Source organism: Varanus komodoensis, unplaced genomic scaffold, assembly GCF_004798865.1.
Source record: "Varanus komodoensis strain SLA01 unplaced genomic scaffold, ASM479886v1 scaffold8, whole genome shotgun sequence".
Lineage (NCBI taxonomy): Eukaryota > Metazoa > Chordata > Lepidosauria > Squamata > Varanidae > Varanus > Varanus komodoensis.
In genome coordinates this window covers 19,674,544-19,692,338 of record NW_025336481.1, presented here as the reverse complement: position 1 = coordinate 19,692,338, position 17,795 = coordinate 19,674,544, and the positions used below count along the sequence as shown (strand labels likewise).

General features: G+C 39.5%; 1 protein-coding gene across 1 annotated transcript in view; it reads right to left on the bottom strand.

Annotated features, from left to right (window-relative positions):
• Positions 1-17,795, bottom strand: part of GUCY2C (guanylate cyclase 2C) — a 75,713-nt gene that overhangs the window by 47,373 nt on the left and 10,545 nt on the right. Inside the window, exons 6-10 of the mRNA XM_044455333.1 lie at positions 16,759-16,855; positions 12,419-12,551; positions 10,528-10,663; positions 8,929-9,014; positions 8,575-8,686 (exon numbers count right to left, since the gene is read on the bottom strand). Coding sequence (XP_044311268.1) covers positions 8,575-8,686; positions 8,929-9,014; positions 10,528-10,663; positions 12,419-12,551; positions 16,759-16,855 — 564 coding nt within the window. The remainder of the gene's footprint in view (positions 1-8,574; positions 8,687-8,928; positions 9,015-10,527; positions 10,664-12,418; positions 12,552-16,758; positions 16,856-17,795) is intronic.

Sequence of the window (17,795 nt, the reverse complement as noted above, 5' to 3'; positions counted from 1 at the left end):
CTTAAGAGCAGCTGATAAAAATGATTTAGGGTTATTTTGCATCATCATCTGGAACAAATCAGATTCAGCTAGATAGGAAAAGTTTCCTAACTGTCAGAGCAACAGGACAGTGGAACTAGTTGCCTAGAGAGATCATGAGCTATCCCACACTAGAGACATTAAAAGTGTTTGAACAGTCATCTGAGTGGGATGGTGTAAACTAGTGTCCTGCACAGCAGGGTGTTGGACCCAATGGCCTTCTTGACCCCTTCCAACTCTACAATTCTATTATCTGTGAAGAGGTTGACATTGTGAAAAGATCCAGCCGACTCCACTCCTTATATTAAATAATTTTATTGCTTCTTTTTAGCCAGTGGATCCATGCAGAGGGCAAAAAGCAAGGACAAGGGTGGACAACCCTGGCTTGTTTCCCACTCTAGACTCTAGACGGAACCTGGGTGTAGCACAGGCATTCCGTCTGACTACTTTGACTATTTATATATTTTTAAAATCAGAATATATTTCTTTGGAAATAACATTTTCTCCAGCAAGACATATGAGAAACCCATTATTGCTGTTCTCTGTTGAGAGTGTTTACTTTTGCTTCACTCATCTACTTGTCAATTGTGTGGTATCTGTTGTTTTAGGTATGAAAAGACTTGGAATTTTTCTCCCAGCATTTTTGTACTATGCAGTTTTCCTCCACCATGTCCTTGCAAATTTATAATCTGTTCTGTGTGATTTTCTTTCTAATTTAACAGTCAGCATTCTTTAATTTTTATTACCAAACAAATCATATTTTTTATTTGTGAACTTAATTGTATTTGTGATTTTTCTAGTTTTGAAATTTACTAATTATATTCATTTTTGCAGTAGTCTCTGTTCATCATTTTACTACCTCATTTTTTGTATTTCAAGTGTTTTAATTTATTTGGAATCCAATTTTGGATGCCCCTCTTGATCTTTTAAGATGAGCATATTTACTTATCATCAGATGGTCTTGCATCACAGCTTTTACTGAATCTTACATTTGGACTTTGGGAAAGTCCCCAGTGTTGCTGATTAGGAAATAATTGCCAAGTTGTTTCTTCATTTTATTCACTATATATTTGTTAAAATTTAGATTTAGTTTCCATGATATTTTGAAGGAGTATCCATTATATGCATAGCAGAAAAGGCAGGAGCATGGTCACAGGGACACGGAGACCCTGGGTGAGAAGGGTTGTCCTGTCTTGTTTTGGGGCTTGTCAAGTAGGCATTTTAATTTTATATATTATCCCGATGAGAGAAAAATGTTTAAGTCATTAGGATTTTTTTTCTCAGTAGGCATCTGTTAAGTCAGCTTTGTTTATTATTTAAATTAGAGTCTACACATGTGGATGTTTTCCTAAGGTCCCCTTTTCTGTCTTTTTTACTGTCACTAATCCAATTTTAAGCATTTTCTCTTGAATATAATGCCCTTTGCAAATTGTGCAAGTTCATGTGTAATAGCTCATTAAAAATCCCTTTCATTATTATTGAGGCTGTATAGCAGTCTTAGGGTCATTTCAAATCTTGCATTAATCCTTTAATTAAGATAGATGTTCTATTTAGACCATTCAGCTGATCTTTCATTACAAAGCCATGTTTATTAGCAATCCAAATTTCTGCTCCTCTAGCCTTAGAAGTGCTGGGGGCCATATTCAATTCCCTTTCTGTTCCAGGTATTAGGGTTTAAGGCTTTACATGGGGGACTGGGATTCCTCCATTATTAAGATGCCAAGGGCTTCTCTTTTTAAGGAAAAACTTATTCTTCTTCATTTAACTGATCTGAATATTTACATTTCATGGACATCTTTTCAGACCCATAGTTTCAAAAAATAACTTAAACTTCCTCAACCTGAAATGTATGTGTAACGACTACTCTGCCGTAAGACATGGGGTTTGGTCTCATCAGACAAAGAGACCAAAGAGAAAAAGAGGTTTGGAGTTCTGACCAATATCCTTAATGTATTAATACTATATCCTGAAAAAATATGAAAAATACTAAGCATGAGTATTAGTAGAATCAAACAGTGAAATGCCTGTCCCAGGAATGGAGTTAAACAGCTTGTAGTTCTTCAAGAATGGAGCTTGGTATTGTGAACTTCTGAGAAAGGTCAATGAGAATTTGACACTGCAATTGAGAAAAAAAGGGTTCTCCCAACTAATAACAGTCTCAATATCATTACTGACTCTCTCCATTCCCTTTGCAGAGGAATGATCGGTAAGGAGTTAATGAAGAGGATAGTTCCACCACTTCCCCTCTGCCCACACCACATCATACTGTTATCATTAAAGGCAATAATCTCAATATGTTTTCTATTATTTTTACAATTTTTAAAGGACAATTTGCATGTAGCTTATTGAACATTAATAGAACATACTATTGTGTTTAGATTTTATAGTTTTGCAAAATGCTAAAATTATGGAAATCACTGCCTGTGTTCTGTAGCTGCCAGTCCTCATATACTCTTGTCCTTGCCATTTTTCACTTTTGGTTTCTTGCTTTTCTTTTATTTCCTCTGTCAGTTATAGAAATGTTTATATGCTTGCTATAAATGATTATATCTGAATCATTCTGATAACTTTTCCTCTTCTCTATCCTCTCCTCCTCCTTGTCTAGGTCAGGGTGGTGAGCATTTTCTTTGTTTCTTCATGGGTAGTAGCAATTAGAGCAGGTTCATCATTATTGCTATCAGCTTGAAGGGGAATCCCTAGTGGTAATGGATTTCAGCATCACCCAGTTTTTCAGGAATTTTTAAAACATGCCTTTTTTACAGGGCTTTAGTCCTCAGTTTGAAAAATCCAGTGGTTTTCTTCTTCTCAAGACAGGTCAAGGTTGATCTGTACATACCATGTGCATTATACCACCTTTCACTTGGAAATTATGAAATTTAATAACAATATCCTTAGGAAGTTTCTTTTGCCTGCATTTTGAAGACTGTGCCTGATGAATGCATTTAATATCCCAGGGCTCCAGTTTCAGCTTGGTAAAAGGTCCCATTAGCCCAATTTATGAAGGAGGAGAGGAGATCTTCCATTCAGGTGCCCTCTCACCTTCAGGTTATTTCAATGATTATGGTCCTCCCATGTGATTGAGGAACTCTGAAATCATTTTTCTTGGGGTAGTAATGGCTATCTTGTGGTTGAGGAAAAGATCAAAGTTCACATTACCAGTTTCAGTAATTTCTGTCTGTCTCTACAAGACTTCTGATCTCAGCTTTTAAGGGTTTAATGACAACTGGCCATTCTTCCCCTAATTCTTTTTTAAACTGATGAATCTACATCACTCTTGAAGATACAGTATGGGCCAGTTGTGTGCCATTCTAGGCCCACCTTCCTGCTGTACTAGGCTGAGATTTACTATATCTGATCTTCTGGGCCAAAATAGGCTGCAAACAACTTTTCTTTGCCTCCAGAGGGCTGGATCATAGTTATTGCTTATCTTATCTGTACACAAAGTATCTTTCCCTGCAAATCTGGGGTAGCCATATTTGCTTTTTAGGGGTGTGAGCAGCAGCTAAATAGTCTAAGCAGTAGACAGTTCAAACAGCCATTGAAGATGATGGGATCATGGCCTCTCTTAACCCTAGCAATGCTGACACTGACTGGCAGCAGCTCTCTGGGATTTCAGGCAAGAATTATTTCTTCTCTGTCTGAAGATGCTGGGCACTGCACCTGAGACCTTCTTTAAGCTGAGCATGTACTCTGCCAATTGGTTATGGCCTCTTGTTTAAAATAGGCATTGAACAACAATAGGACAATCCAGTGCATACAATTAAGTGACAGCCACTAAGCAACAGGGGTCTCAGGGTGGAGAATGTAAGCCAGTCCTCAGAGAAGTTAGTGTCTCTCTATATCCCATTATCAGGGATGCCAGGAGAACCCTTCAAACCTGAGAAGCACTTGACATCTCAGCAGCCAAAGCATTTGGCCTGCACAAGGCTCTTGGCTGAAGAAAATAGATTAGGAGGATTTGCATTCATATGCACATTCCCTATTAAATTGCTTTAGATCCAGAACAAAAATTGAATTTGTCTAAATGCAGTGAATGCCTCCAAATGGAGGTATTGTGCCACCAATTATCAGTATGCATTGTGCAGCTGTTTCAGCTTTTCCTCCTTAAGAGACGTTTTTCTTGATGAGAAAAAAAATGGTGAAAGAAGCAGTGGAAACACATGGGAGGACCACAAACTGAAGATGATACTGTTTGAACCCCATAATATTCTGTGAACAAGGCGGCATGATCATGCAATTAAAGCCTTGTCTGAAAGCACTCTGGGTCTCTTTTTGAAAGATCATTCTGAATAGACACAATTACTGGCACAACAGCCTACTAGCCATTGTGCCTTTTAACAGCAATGTTAGTTTTAAGTACTTTCTCACAAGTAATATATGAAGCCTAGTGATAGCTGTATGCTGTATGTCCACTTAGAAATATGACCCTTTGAGTTCATTGGGATTTACCTTCTGAACTGAATGCCTATACCCTTAGGCTGCAATCCTATGCACCATTTCCTGGGAGTAAGTTCCACTGAAAATTGGATTTACTTTGGAAAATTAAGACTGAATAACCAGTAATGCAGCACAAGGCCCTAAATAATGGCAAAATGACAAAGTGATGATCTCTTACGCCCCAAAATTATGGGATCTGTAGAGAAGAGAATGGGAACTGATCTCTTTTGACATCTAGACCTAATGCTTTGTGCTAAGCTGTTTCAACAATTCTTGCACCAACTGCTTTGAACATTCTTGACCTTTGTTTTGCTTTCTCTGGCATACATCCATTCTCTCCATCTACCTCTTCATGCAAAAGCCAGTCTTATTTTCTTCTTAATTCTTTAGCAACAAGGTCACTCTTGTCAGAACATCTAGGCTGGCTAATCCTACTAGGAAGGCAGGACATTGGGTCACCAATAAATAAATCAGTTAGCAAGAAAATGTATTTGGCAACTTGCAAGATGCTTTCCTGCACTGCACCTTGGGCTGAGTGACAGAAAGCTAAATAACTCCAAGCACACTTTAAACAAAATTACAAGCTTATGCCTGGAATTTAGCAAATAATAGATTTATATTTCTAAGATTCTGCTGCCCCCTAGTGGTTTCAATTATTTCACCATGAATGAGACCATACTCACTTTCTGGCCTCCCACCTGTTTAGTTTTCTTCCATCCTCAGGAGCCTGGGCAACATGTGGCTGTTTGCTATGTGTAATAGCCATCAACATAATGACATTACATTTCTGAATTTCAAATACTGGGAAGGGCACTTAACAACTTCTGCATTACACAAGGCACTAAGGAATAGAAACGTTCTTAATCTTTACAGTATGCACAGGTTTTTCTTGTTATTTTGTATTGCATCTTCTTATACTCCATCTACTCTGGCAGGGTGAGAATACAATAATATTTGCAACCAAAAACAGAGTAACTAACTAGAGAGCCAGGGTATTTTATTATGCAATTTGATTTGTGCATAGATAGAAAAATTGTCTAGGTAAATTAAGAATTTTTAACATTATTTGTATTCGTTGTTTTGAAATGTAGCCAAGGTATTTCATTTAAAAGGAAGAAAAGAATAAATTACCAGAATGGAAGTATGCTAAGAGTCTGAAACTTTGCATTCTGCTCTGGCACTGGCACTGGATAAGTAGATCTGTCTTTACTAAGTTCTGAAAATGTGGTGCCTGGTGTTATAATTTAATTGTCTGCTACCACTAAGTGCTACCATTTGAGACTAAGTGAACCCCCCCACACACACACACACACACTCACTCAACTTCAACCTGAGAAGCACAGGAGAAGGTGGGGACCGGGATTAGCCTGCCTATTCTGAGCTATGTAGAAGGGATATATTCTGATGAACACCTTTCCTAAAAAGGGTTTGCCACCATGGAGCACAAAACAAAGCTCAAAATAAAAGCTGCAATGGATAAGGTGTGCCCATGACATAGGAATCACCAACCATCCCAGTGTTGTACGGGAGAATTTTGGGCTGGGATTTGAGATAGTGGAAATGTACTGTCATAGGGCTTGCTCCATCATGAGGCAAAGGATCCAACTCAGCCAACAGATGCCAGTGAGGAGCAGCCACTGAACATGTTCCTCCAGAGCTCAAGAACTCGGATAGGATCAGGTTGCAACAGCAGAAGTGGGTTTGTGCTGCAGGGAAGCATGCATCAATGTAACCAATACTTATTTCTGGCCTCAAGCCATTCTTTAGATTTGGAAGGTCAGAGCATGCATGCATAGCCAGGCCTTATTTATCTTCCTGGTTCCAGGTAGTAACAGCTGGTGGCCCCAAGGTCTGTGGGGTAACTACCCACTTAGCAATTTTAGTTTGAGAGGCTATCCAGGGAGCTGGACCCTATCCCCATCAAAATAAGCTCAGAACCATGGACAGCTCCGTAAAAGTGCAGGCTGCCACCCACCGACATTGGAGCCAACAGCATCCACTGATTCCAGGACATTTTGAGCTGGGGTGCAGAACCTTGGGCACATATGCCAAATCCAGCCCTCTACGCATCTTCAGAAAGCTGTGCCCTACTTCCCCAACCATCAATTGTGTGATGGTTTCCTAATTTCTGTGCAATTTTCCTCCATGATAAAGAACTGAAATGCCTATCCTAAAGCTTACATCCTGGCAGTAAGAGATTTACTCTAAAATATGCTGGCAGGTTTTGTAATGTTGGCTCCACCCCATTTGCCCTTGTTCCCAGCCACTCCTGGAGTGCATTCCCTGAAAATTCATCTAGAGTGGAGGGCAACCTTTGGACTGCACCACTGTTTCAAGCTTTTAGGAGCTCTACCCCAACTACCCAATCAAATCCTTAAGAGTCCTTAGAACAGTGATTGAGTAGGATTGGTCAAGGCACTTTCTTATGATATTAAATCATCTCCTTTCCACCCAGTAAACAACTCACTTTCTAACATGGGGTACTGAACACGTCAGCTGCCATGGGCATATCTTATGGGTGCCCCAGATATTCACACCAAAATGCACTTGGCTTTGTGCTGCAGCAACACTGGTCACGCTTTCCTGAGCTAGTTGCCAGAGTCGAATTTCAAGGGTTACAGGACCCAACTGGTTTGACCAGAGGCCATGGCAAGACTAAAAAAATGTATTTTACAGGAAGTAATTGGTGCTACAATGCCAGTTGCATCTGGAAAGCTCTAACCACCCCCCACCCCAGCTCTCACACACACAGTCAGTTTTCCTGAACAACTTATGCAAGTCAAGTTCCCTGAACATCTTGATGATCTTGAGTGTCCCAGAATTAATTTTAGAAGTAAAGAACTGTTTCTAGATCTCATGGGAGGGGGTAGCATTTGGTCCTGTAGCCACTCTAAGCTGCCAAAGGATCTTTCTCAAGGACCACCATCCTTGCCTCATACGAACAGCCACTGTGTGTTTCCATAGCAACGCAGGTTCATTCACCAAACACACTATGCTCCCTGCTTAGCCGGGGAGGATAATGGCAGGACAGGATTGGTGAAAATGAGTAAATTGTTACTCTGTGCAAGAATGATAAGCAACCTGTACTGAGTTCTGCCTAATGAAGGATTAGGACACCAGAAATTTTATAAATCAATAAAAGTCAGCACCAGCCTTGTCAGCTTTATTTAGAAACACTGCACTACTTTAACCTTTCAGTAGAGATAATAATGCAATTTTTAAAAACAGTGTGACTTCTGAAAATGTGCTGCATGCATGAAAGTCTACAATTATATTTGGTCTTTGCATTTCGATTGTACTGTATGTATAAGCAGGGCTGTGTTTAGTGCTTGAGGCTGCCACCACAGACATTACCACTATTATTTCCTGAACAGTACAACATGGGTTGGTGGGGGGAAACAAAAGTTTCCTGGGATACTGATATTTTCTCATTTTATTGTCTTTATTTAACATTGCTGCATCGATCATCATCACCCTTCTGTGCTGTGTGACGTTAGCACCTTAAACCAGTGATTTTCGTCCTATCCCGACCAAAGACCATCTCTGATTTCCAACACGCAGCATGGGACCCACTTTCATATGTTCGCCTTTTGTTAATGTGAAGATGGAAGGAAAAAATCCGCTGTGCCACACAGAAGCATTTCTCCAAGCACACATTCTCCTGTTCCATACAGAATTTCCATTGTGTTCCAGGTACTCTTATTGACCATGCACCCTACAAAGTTCACTTAGCTGCCTCCTACACTATGGAAAATATTGTGATTTAAAATGGCATGTCACTGAACCCTGGACAGACCAGTGCAGCATTTTCCTTTATTGAGAGTGCCAAGTTTTGCTGCTGCTGCTGCTGCTGCCTGCTTATCTGGTGGTCCTTTGGTGCTTTGCATCTCTTGGTCCCCTGGGCATCCACCCACTTTTCCTCCCCCTGATAAAAGGTCTGTGTTAAGGAAGCTTGGAATTAAGTTAGGCACTTAAAGGAAAAGTGAGAGGGAGAGAGAAACAGATTTGGCTTAGATCTAAACTAAGACAAAATTACTAGTTTCTAATATTGCTCAAACTGGATACAGGTGTCTCATTGATTTAGTGCAATCCCCTTGAAAAAGAAACAGATTGTCTCACCAGTGCTAGGAACATCACCAGGCAGCATGTATCTGCTCCAGATGAAAGATGGCTTTTCTGCCTCCTCTATTGTCCCATTCCGATGTGTGTCATATTTTAGGAGGGTCTTGTACTGGAATGAGAAAATGGAGGAAGAGTTTACTCTGCTGCTCCTTTCCCTCAGACAACTAGGGTCATTATTAAAATCAAGACTCAGGTTAGGACCAAGAGGGATTCTGTGGTACCATATAGTAGGTGCCTTTGATACTAGCCAGCTGGATCCCCAGACCCAAAACCTAAATCAGTCCTTTAGGACAGATATTGTCTTTGCCTCCATCCCCTCTCGCCCAGGTTTGACATTCTGGATGTGCTTACTTCAAGACTGTCCACTGATGTGTACATAACAGTGAAATTGACATCAATATCTCCATACCCATCCAGCATTACAGGACCAAGAATACCTATAAGAAAGAAACGGTATCACTGATAACAGTTTGGCCATCTCCCCATGAAAGTGACATTTATGAACAACTAACAGGTGAATTTGCAAATGGTTCCATCTAAGGAGAGGGGCAAGAAATAGAATATTCACAATGGGGTGACTGTGAAAAGTTTTCCTGAGGGCTCCGACTGCATTCATGTCAGATGTTTTACCTGAGTATCTCTGAAGACTGAGGGCTAAACTAAGTGTTAATTTAAGTGCATAGTTTTACTCTTTCCTTCCCCACAGTGGAAATCCCAATGAAAATTTTCCCACTCAAGTATTCCCCACAACAAATAGCCTTCCCCCCCCCCCTTCCCAATTGTCAAAACTAGACTAGAGCATTCATTCGATTAGTTGCCCTTAGTCCTTTCCCCATCCTCATTTGTATCAAGTTCCCTCCTTCATCTGAAGACCAGAAATTCCAGGACTATTACAACTCTCTACATAGAAATAGTAGGTAGCCAGTGTTGTGTAATGGTTCAAATGCTGAACTGGAATTTGGAATATCTGGGTACAAGTCCACATTCAGCCATGATGCTTACTGGGTGATTTTGGGCTAGTCACTGACTCTCAGCTTAACCTACCTCTCAGGGATGTTATGAGGATAGAGAGGAGGAAGAAGATAATTTAAGCCATTTAGGTTTCCTTGAAGGAAAAAAGACAGGCTATAAATATAAGAAATCAGTCAATAAGTCCCACTGAGTTTAATGAGGCTTGTTCTGAGCTATGTAAGCATGCAATTACAGGCAGCATCCTAAATGGCTTGAGATTTGGATGCCTAAAGACTACCTGCAGATCTGCCTGCAGATCTACCCTTTCTTGATTCCCTGGTGGTTCCTTGCCTTTCTTATTCTTTCCAAAGAGATTTTTATTTTTTAGCACCTGCTGGAAAAAATCATTTGCCCAGGCCTTTTAAGTCTGCTGCTTTTATATGCATGTTCATACTGGAATAGCTGCCCTGTTTCCAATTTTAGCAAATTTTTAAAACATTTTTTGTTTTAAACTTTTCATAAGCTGATTTGGGAGCAAATCAGATTATAAACAAATAATATATATTTTTCTACAAGCATATATTATTTCATAGCTTGTATTGTTACTGCAGGATTTTGTAGTTTCTCTACATATATGGGAAGATGACGCTAGAAAAATAAGAGAAAACATCTTTGAGACATTTGGTCCATATCACCTCTGAGGTTCCATTCATAAATACTTCTGGACCAGGTGAGCAGGTTGTAGCCTTCCAGATATGTTGACCTACACCTCACACCATCCCACACCAGCTAAAACTTATGGGAAATGGAGTGTTTTGCAGAGTAAAAGATGTTCCACTTCTGCTCTACACAATATTTTTGCTCCCAGTGAATCAACAAAGCCTTCTCCAGCCCGGCTTCCTCCAGAAGTGTTGAACTGGCAACCAACACATTAATTCATTAATTGTAGAGGGTATACCCTTTCATGTACTTCATTAAAATAAGCACATGTGTGATTACCTTGAAAAGTGGCATTCCGGAATTCTTTAATGAAGTTATTAGATTGAATTGATTCTTTTTTGAAATAAAGATTTTTCAAGGCATGTCCAAACATCAGAATAGCATTCAAATAGGCAACAAGGAAGTCATCTTTCAGCTGATAAAAAGATGGTAAAAGTATTATATTGTATTATAGAAGCATTTTAGTGTAAACTGCACAGAATTTTTTATTATACTAAGTGGTATATTGTAAATTTTAAAAAACAGAAGCAAGCTTAATTCAGTTGTTCTGAATTAAGTTGTTCTTAATTCAGTTCTGAATCTAGACCACAGAATTTTCCTGGTTCAGAAACACAATGTGCAGCTTTTGAATTCACTCCACTTTTCTTTTCTTTCTCCAGACAAACAGCTTCACAGCTCCTTTAAGAGACAGACCTGCTTGCATTCTCTCTTTATGTCATGATTTCTATTAAACTACATGCTACCTATTGACTTCAAATGAAAAATAAAAGAGTTTAGTCTTCTTTACTGATCCTTGCATTTTCTGTTGCAGAGGATGTAAATAGTGCTGAAGAGGTTGAGTAAGTTATTAGTGGACCCCAAAACATTGAATAAGTTCACAAATGGATCCCACTTCAAAATGGTTGCATAGCAATGACTTAAGCCATATAAAAGACAGCAGATAATTTACAGAAGAGATGGAAGACTTTCATTTAATTCAATCAATTCCCTGAGTGTAGAATATAGCTCCAGATGCAAGCTTTTCTACATGAGGCATTTATTATGCACTTGTTATTCTTACATGTGGTTGTTTATGGTTCTTTAGAGGAGATCATGATCCTCCAGTTTGGCTTTTGCACCTAAAATGCACTTTGGGTGGGATTTTTTTTTAAGAGCAGGGAAAAAGAGGTATTATTTCTAAAACCTGAAGAAAACACATTTTCACTTCTGTACTCATGCTATTTCACAGCACCAAAGTGCCACCTAGTGTTTAAATAGCACAAAAACAGGAAACCCTCTATATAACACTCAAATCTGATGGGAACTGTGGTTCAACAACAGCTGGTGGGCTACATGCTTCCTACCATAAGGCTAATTAAATGTGTCATGAGTTTCAAAATGATACATAGTACAGAGAGAAACATACCAAGTATGTGATAGCCCTCTTCTCCCATCCAATGCCTAATATGAAAAGTCACTGCCACTAGTAAATGAAATATTGAAACAGTCTAATAGAACTCCATAATATGCATTGCCAACCTTCCAAAACTCATATGGATTTATGATTTAAATCTCACAAAAAGAGGAAATAGGGAACATATAAACCAACCCATCTAATTTCCATAATTTTAAAAAGTGTCTGTTAAAATTCAGTAAACATTAATGAAATACCCTCAGGGCCACTATCTCACTAGGCCAAACTATAGCCAACACAAAAATTGTCCTGAATCCTTAATTCTGTTCCACAGTGTGAGTTAAATCTGCAGCATATCCAGTGAAACATGGTATTTTACAGAAGTGTGCATAAGAGATGCTTGGAATGCAGGTGTCTACAGCCTGTTAACACACTGGATTAGGCAGGTGGTTTTAGGAGAGGGACTTGTACAGAACTGGAAGATGTAAAAGGCAACATCAGTCTGGGAGTAAAGTTGTGGGAGACCTGTGGGAAGAAAGGTGGTGGGTAAAGAAGCAGTTCAGCACCTCTACCCCATTTGGCACTTCTACTAAAAAGATCACCCATTGCTTCACTATATTTTAGTGAAGGCCAACATTCCAAACTACTGAAATGCTACCATTGCAAGTTATTCTGTCGTCTTTACATCTGTGAAACAATGGTAATCAAAAAAGACTCTTGTTTGCAGGGCTCGATACATCATATGAGTGAGTAAAGGAAAGATTATAGAATAGTTACCAATTTGATATCTTCAGGATCCACAGGAATCCCACTATAGTTTGAAAGTGCACTATAGTTTGTTGGTGCCAGCGTCAGGACAAGAACATTCTGCATGTACTTCTCTGACATAGAATTCTTATAATACGTATTACTGAAAAGGAAAGCACAAATGCCCCAAATGCTGTGAGAAGCAAAAGCAATATGAATGACAAGTTATTCAGCCTAGAGAGTGATACTTTCTTTAGCAAATTTGATTAACAAATTATACTAATGGAATCACATAGTGACCTTCTGGTTAGATTTAGGACTAGGAATATATTGAACTGCCCAGAGAGCATTGGCTTTTGAGTGGTATAAAAATAAATTTAAAAATGCATGCATACATCTTTTCCTAGAACCCAAGGCCTTCCTAGCAACAGTGTCTAACTTCATAGAAATATAGCAGCTTCCCCTTGGATGAAAAGGCTAAGAGGAGCTTCAAGATGTGTTCTTGGCTGAGGTAGTACCTATTGGAGCATCATGCTTTTGGCAAGGGGATGTTCTTTCAGTGTTCTGAATAGCAAGCAGTAAGATCACAGCTCTTCAGTGGCAATCCTATATAAGTCTATTCAAAAGAAAGTCCCACTGAATTCAATAAGGCATATGTCCAGGTTACAGGACTGCAGCCTCAATATATTATTTCAGCTGTTCCCCTGCATCTTCTGCAAGAGAGCATTTGTGCTTTCTATGGGATTTCATTATATTTTAGTCACTCCTGACTGTAGGACCTTGCAGCTACTGAGTCAGAAATTTGGGGCTACATATGTAGGGGAGGGGGAAGAAGGCATTCTGTCGGAAGCCACGGAGATGCCTCCTCCATTGAGAGCCACCGTCCTCCGAGCATTGGAGAGAGAGCACTGAAGGGAGAAGACTGCTACTTGTCCCTGCACAATTTCGAGCCACACACAAACACAGTTCACCACTTCAGACCTTCTCCTTCAATGCATCAGCTGTGCCATATGACTGGGATATGACAGAGGCAGCAAGGCCAGTCATGTGTGTTTAATCATGTGAGGACTGAATGCCCAAGCAGGGAAGAGTATCCAGGAAATTAGGTCTTTAAAGAAAGAAACTGTCACTAATAGTTTCAGTGTTTACATTTATTGACCCAACACTGATTTGTCTAATCATATTACCCTGAAGGAATTCATTTTCCAAGCTTTACAAAGAAGAGCTTGCAGATGGTTTAAGTTCATGTTTATTTAAGAGAAATATTATATTACTTAAGCAATGCCATTTTAATATGCTGCTGAGTCCACACCCTTCTGGGTGTGAATTATTGCAATGCCCACTCATCCATGTTCAGAGGAAGTAAACACTGTCGATGTGTAGGGCTTCTATTGCTTACTTCTGTTCATTTGTTTTTGTCTAGTAGTTTAAAACCCAGCTTTTCAACCTGGTCTCTCTTCTCCCCGTCCCTCAATATCGTTCCTTAGAGTTCAATTTCTTGCATGTGCACTAAGTGTGTTTTAATGGAATTGCTATATTTTGCAGTATTGTATCAGTTAGACATTAGGAATGTTATTCTGTTTAGTGCTAGGAAGGTAAGTGGTTCAAACAATGTCACTCTTATGGGATGAAGGGCATGGAGTGTAAGATTACCCCATATGCGTGATGGCAGAGGCAACCTGGGCATGAAAGGGGTGGCCAAGCCACTTCATTGCGGTTTTCAAAATTCCTGCTTCTATGATAACATTCATGATATTTTGTGCGTTCATATTTAATAAAATTTTAGCTTGACTCTATGCATTCTATGAATTAGTATTAAACTTTTACTGAAGGGTTGCTAATATTTTGTCTTGAAATATTTTATTTGTATATGATAATTTTTCTGAAAGCTGATTGATGTTTCAGTTGCTGCTGTTTTTTCACTTGGTGCATTGTTAACCACTCTAAACACTGTTTTGTGGAATGGCAACACACTAATCTGAGGTAATCTATTTTCGGAATAGCAGCTTTAGAGCCACTGATCAAACAACAGGATACAAATATAATATATAATAATAAAGAAACAAATGAAACTCATCAGAGAAGTGCCTGACTGTGACTGGGTTTGCAGAAGAAAACAACCATGGTGAGAAACAAGTCATGGTGGGTTGTGCTGTCATACCAGCTGAAGGATTGGAGAGAAGGTGTATAGGGGATAAGGTGAGCCCAATCATCTGTCAGGCATAGTATGGGTTGTTCCACAAACAAACAACCCTCCATTGATTATACACAGGGTGGGTTGGCATGGTATGTGCCTATCTTGTTTTTATAACCCAAGATAGGCAGCAAAACCAGACAATGCGTTGAACCTCTAGCGATTCACCATATATGGCCTGTTGGTTTTGCAGGCATGTTTTGCAGGAACATGGTTTAAAAGAATGAGCTATGAGAGCAGAAGTTCCTGGTTCAAACCTGTAGACTAGTCACCATATATCAGCCTCAGCTTCCCCATCTGTCATGAAATATATTGGCCTATAGATATACTGGTCCAAGATACAGGGAAGTTATAAAGATTAGTTCAGAGAGATACATATATATATCCAAACTCATTGTGCTCAAAATAAATACTAAATTATCACATCATAGGAATCTGCATTTTTGCAGCTTTTAAATCTTTCTCAGAATGAACTGGAAAGCTGGATGTATTCAAGACCAAAGGGTTTTTTAAAGCAAATAATCATAGGCTTAAAATCTGCTAGATAAAGCATTGTAAGTTTTTCACCTTTTGTTGATCAGATTTCCCTAGACATGAGCTACTTTTTCCATTGAACTTTTAATTATAAAGGTCCACATATATTTTGGAGGGGCAAATTTGCCCTGTCTCCTTTGTGAGCTAATGAAACACTGAGCAGGACAATCAGTAATTCAAAAAGCCTCCTTCAGTCTGAGTTCCTTAATTATAACAAGTACAGTTAGGGCCAAACTGAATGGCCTCTTTCACGTGCATGGTAAAGCTAGGAATGCTACTTTCTTTTACCTCTGTGTAAGAGTGCATGACCTCAGTATGGAAAAGGACTGCAAGGGTACAGGAGTGGGGAATGAACCTCCCACCCATTTTTTTCAGGAAATTCCATCCCTGGTGGAAGCAGTTTTTCTTGTTTTAACCTCTGCCTCTACATGTGTGTGCAATTTCATGAAAAAACAGGTATGTTGAGGGGGAAGCTTAATAGTCCCCTTTCCAAAGTGCCACAATCCCAATATAAATCAGGGAGTTTAAAAAAACAAAACAAATCCTTAGCATGTATAACTTCACCATACTTGTTGATGGAATGTTTTGTTGTATCCTAACCGAACTCTAATTCTGACTTTCCATCAAATATTAAGGGTGTCTTATAGATAATAAGGTCTTGGATACATGGCAAATGGCTCACAAACCCAAATCTGCTAGAAAATAAACAATGTGGATGGAAGGATAATATTCATTTGGATTTCCTCAAATACTTGGACAAATGGAAGAAATGATTATGACAGTCATTAAAAGTATGTACATAAGGGTGAACCCAGAACTGTGTGTATTCTGTGACAAGGTGCACGATGCTGGCCAAACGTGGAAATTGGTCTTAGATACAGAAGTGATCATCCTAAAAGATTCAAAACTGGCTATCAAAGCACCACAAGTTTCTAGCCTAAATAGATGCAAAGATGCCAGTGACCAGGTTTGCATGATCACCCCAATCCACCGTGGCTGATCTGAGCCACATTGAGTTGCAATTCAGGCCAGCAGCCATTTTAATATGCAAGCCATGATGGGTGTATACCGTGGTTTTCATTTAATTTTATTATTTAATTTTATTTGTGCTATTAAAACTTGGGTGGTGTGGGTTACGCAGGGTTTGAACAATCCTTGCTTAACCCTGGAGCACCCTATGGGCTATATAACCCTTTCATTACACACACCACCTTAATTCACATGACACAGCAACTCAGCACACACCCATCACAGCTTGCAAGTTGAAATTAGGGGCTGGCATGTCCTGCTCATTAATTAACCCACGGTGGCTTCACATTGTTTGCAAACCACTGCAGTGGGAGAGTGGATGCTCTGTCCTTTTTCATGTCTAGTAGAAGTAGAAGCAATGACTGAAAATATAATGGTTTTTATCTACAAGAATTTTGAACACCCCATACTTAAGTTTCTTCCTCACTTTTTTCTTTCTTTCTTATATATAATTTCAATTACATTGACACAGGATATTGGTTATTTTTTAAAGTGAAAATAAACATACAACATTGGATATGACTCGGGGGAAAAACATTCCAGGGATAAGTGGTTTCCTTTATTCATTCAATTCTGCCCCCCCCATGCCCCCCCCCATTTGTAAGGTTTTTACCTGTGAAGATCTATCAGGATAATAACTATGTCCTTATCCACACTTTGGTCCCCTAGGGCAAATTTGATGTCATTTGGAGTACCACACATGATGATCACTGTAAACCAGAGCAGCACAGAGGGAGAGACAAAAGGTAACAAGCCATTTTGATTCTTTGTGAATATTGGATTTAGAAGAGCAGAAGATGCAATAACTTTAAAGCAGATTTTCACTAGCAAACATGTGGGAACCCAGAAAACTTCTGTAGAAGCCAGAGGTCAAAACTACAAGTCAGATCATGTGAAGATTATCAGAACAGCTTTTGTCTAGTTAACCATTTTATTTTTTTTTAAGGCTTTCCTGAAAGCAGAGTGGAAAATACTCAGCTGGTAACAGAGGAGGAAGAGGAAGATGAAATTGTTAAAAGGAAGTGACTGTGTCTTTTGTCATCAGGGAAACTGCAGAACTAGAAAGCACCTGACTCCTCTGCTTTGAGTGCCAGTCGGGGCTATAAAGTAGGAAATAAACTTCTAATGTAAAATGTAAGTTTTTCTCAGGCTTTCCATGCATCTTTCTATCATTATGCTACCCACCTGCCTTCTTGTGCATTCTCATTCGTATTCTTTGTCTCCCTGGCCCTTTTTCCCTGACACAAGGGTGTACATCACCTGGACCTTCTCTACCTGTCCCCAGTGATCCTCACTGTTGTTGTTGTTGCTGTTTTCTTTGCCCCTGCTGCTATCAGGAATGTGACCTTTTTCAGGATAGCTGGGAAGGGGCTCCAATAATTCTCCGTTTCCCACTCAAACATTCTCCACTGCCATTAGCAACAAGGAGACCGATCTGCATCAGGGTTGCTGGAACATTCGTTCATGTGCAGAAATGCATGCGCACTTCTGTATATGCAGGCACACAGTAGCATCATATGCAGCCCTCAGTGCCAAGGAGGCTGTGCACCCATACTTTATACCAATGTTAATGAAGATGCAGCTTGAGAGGAGCCTAATATTTTGCTCACAATATCTGGGAATACTGTGTTTCCAGCCTGTGATGGAGAA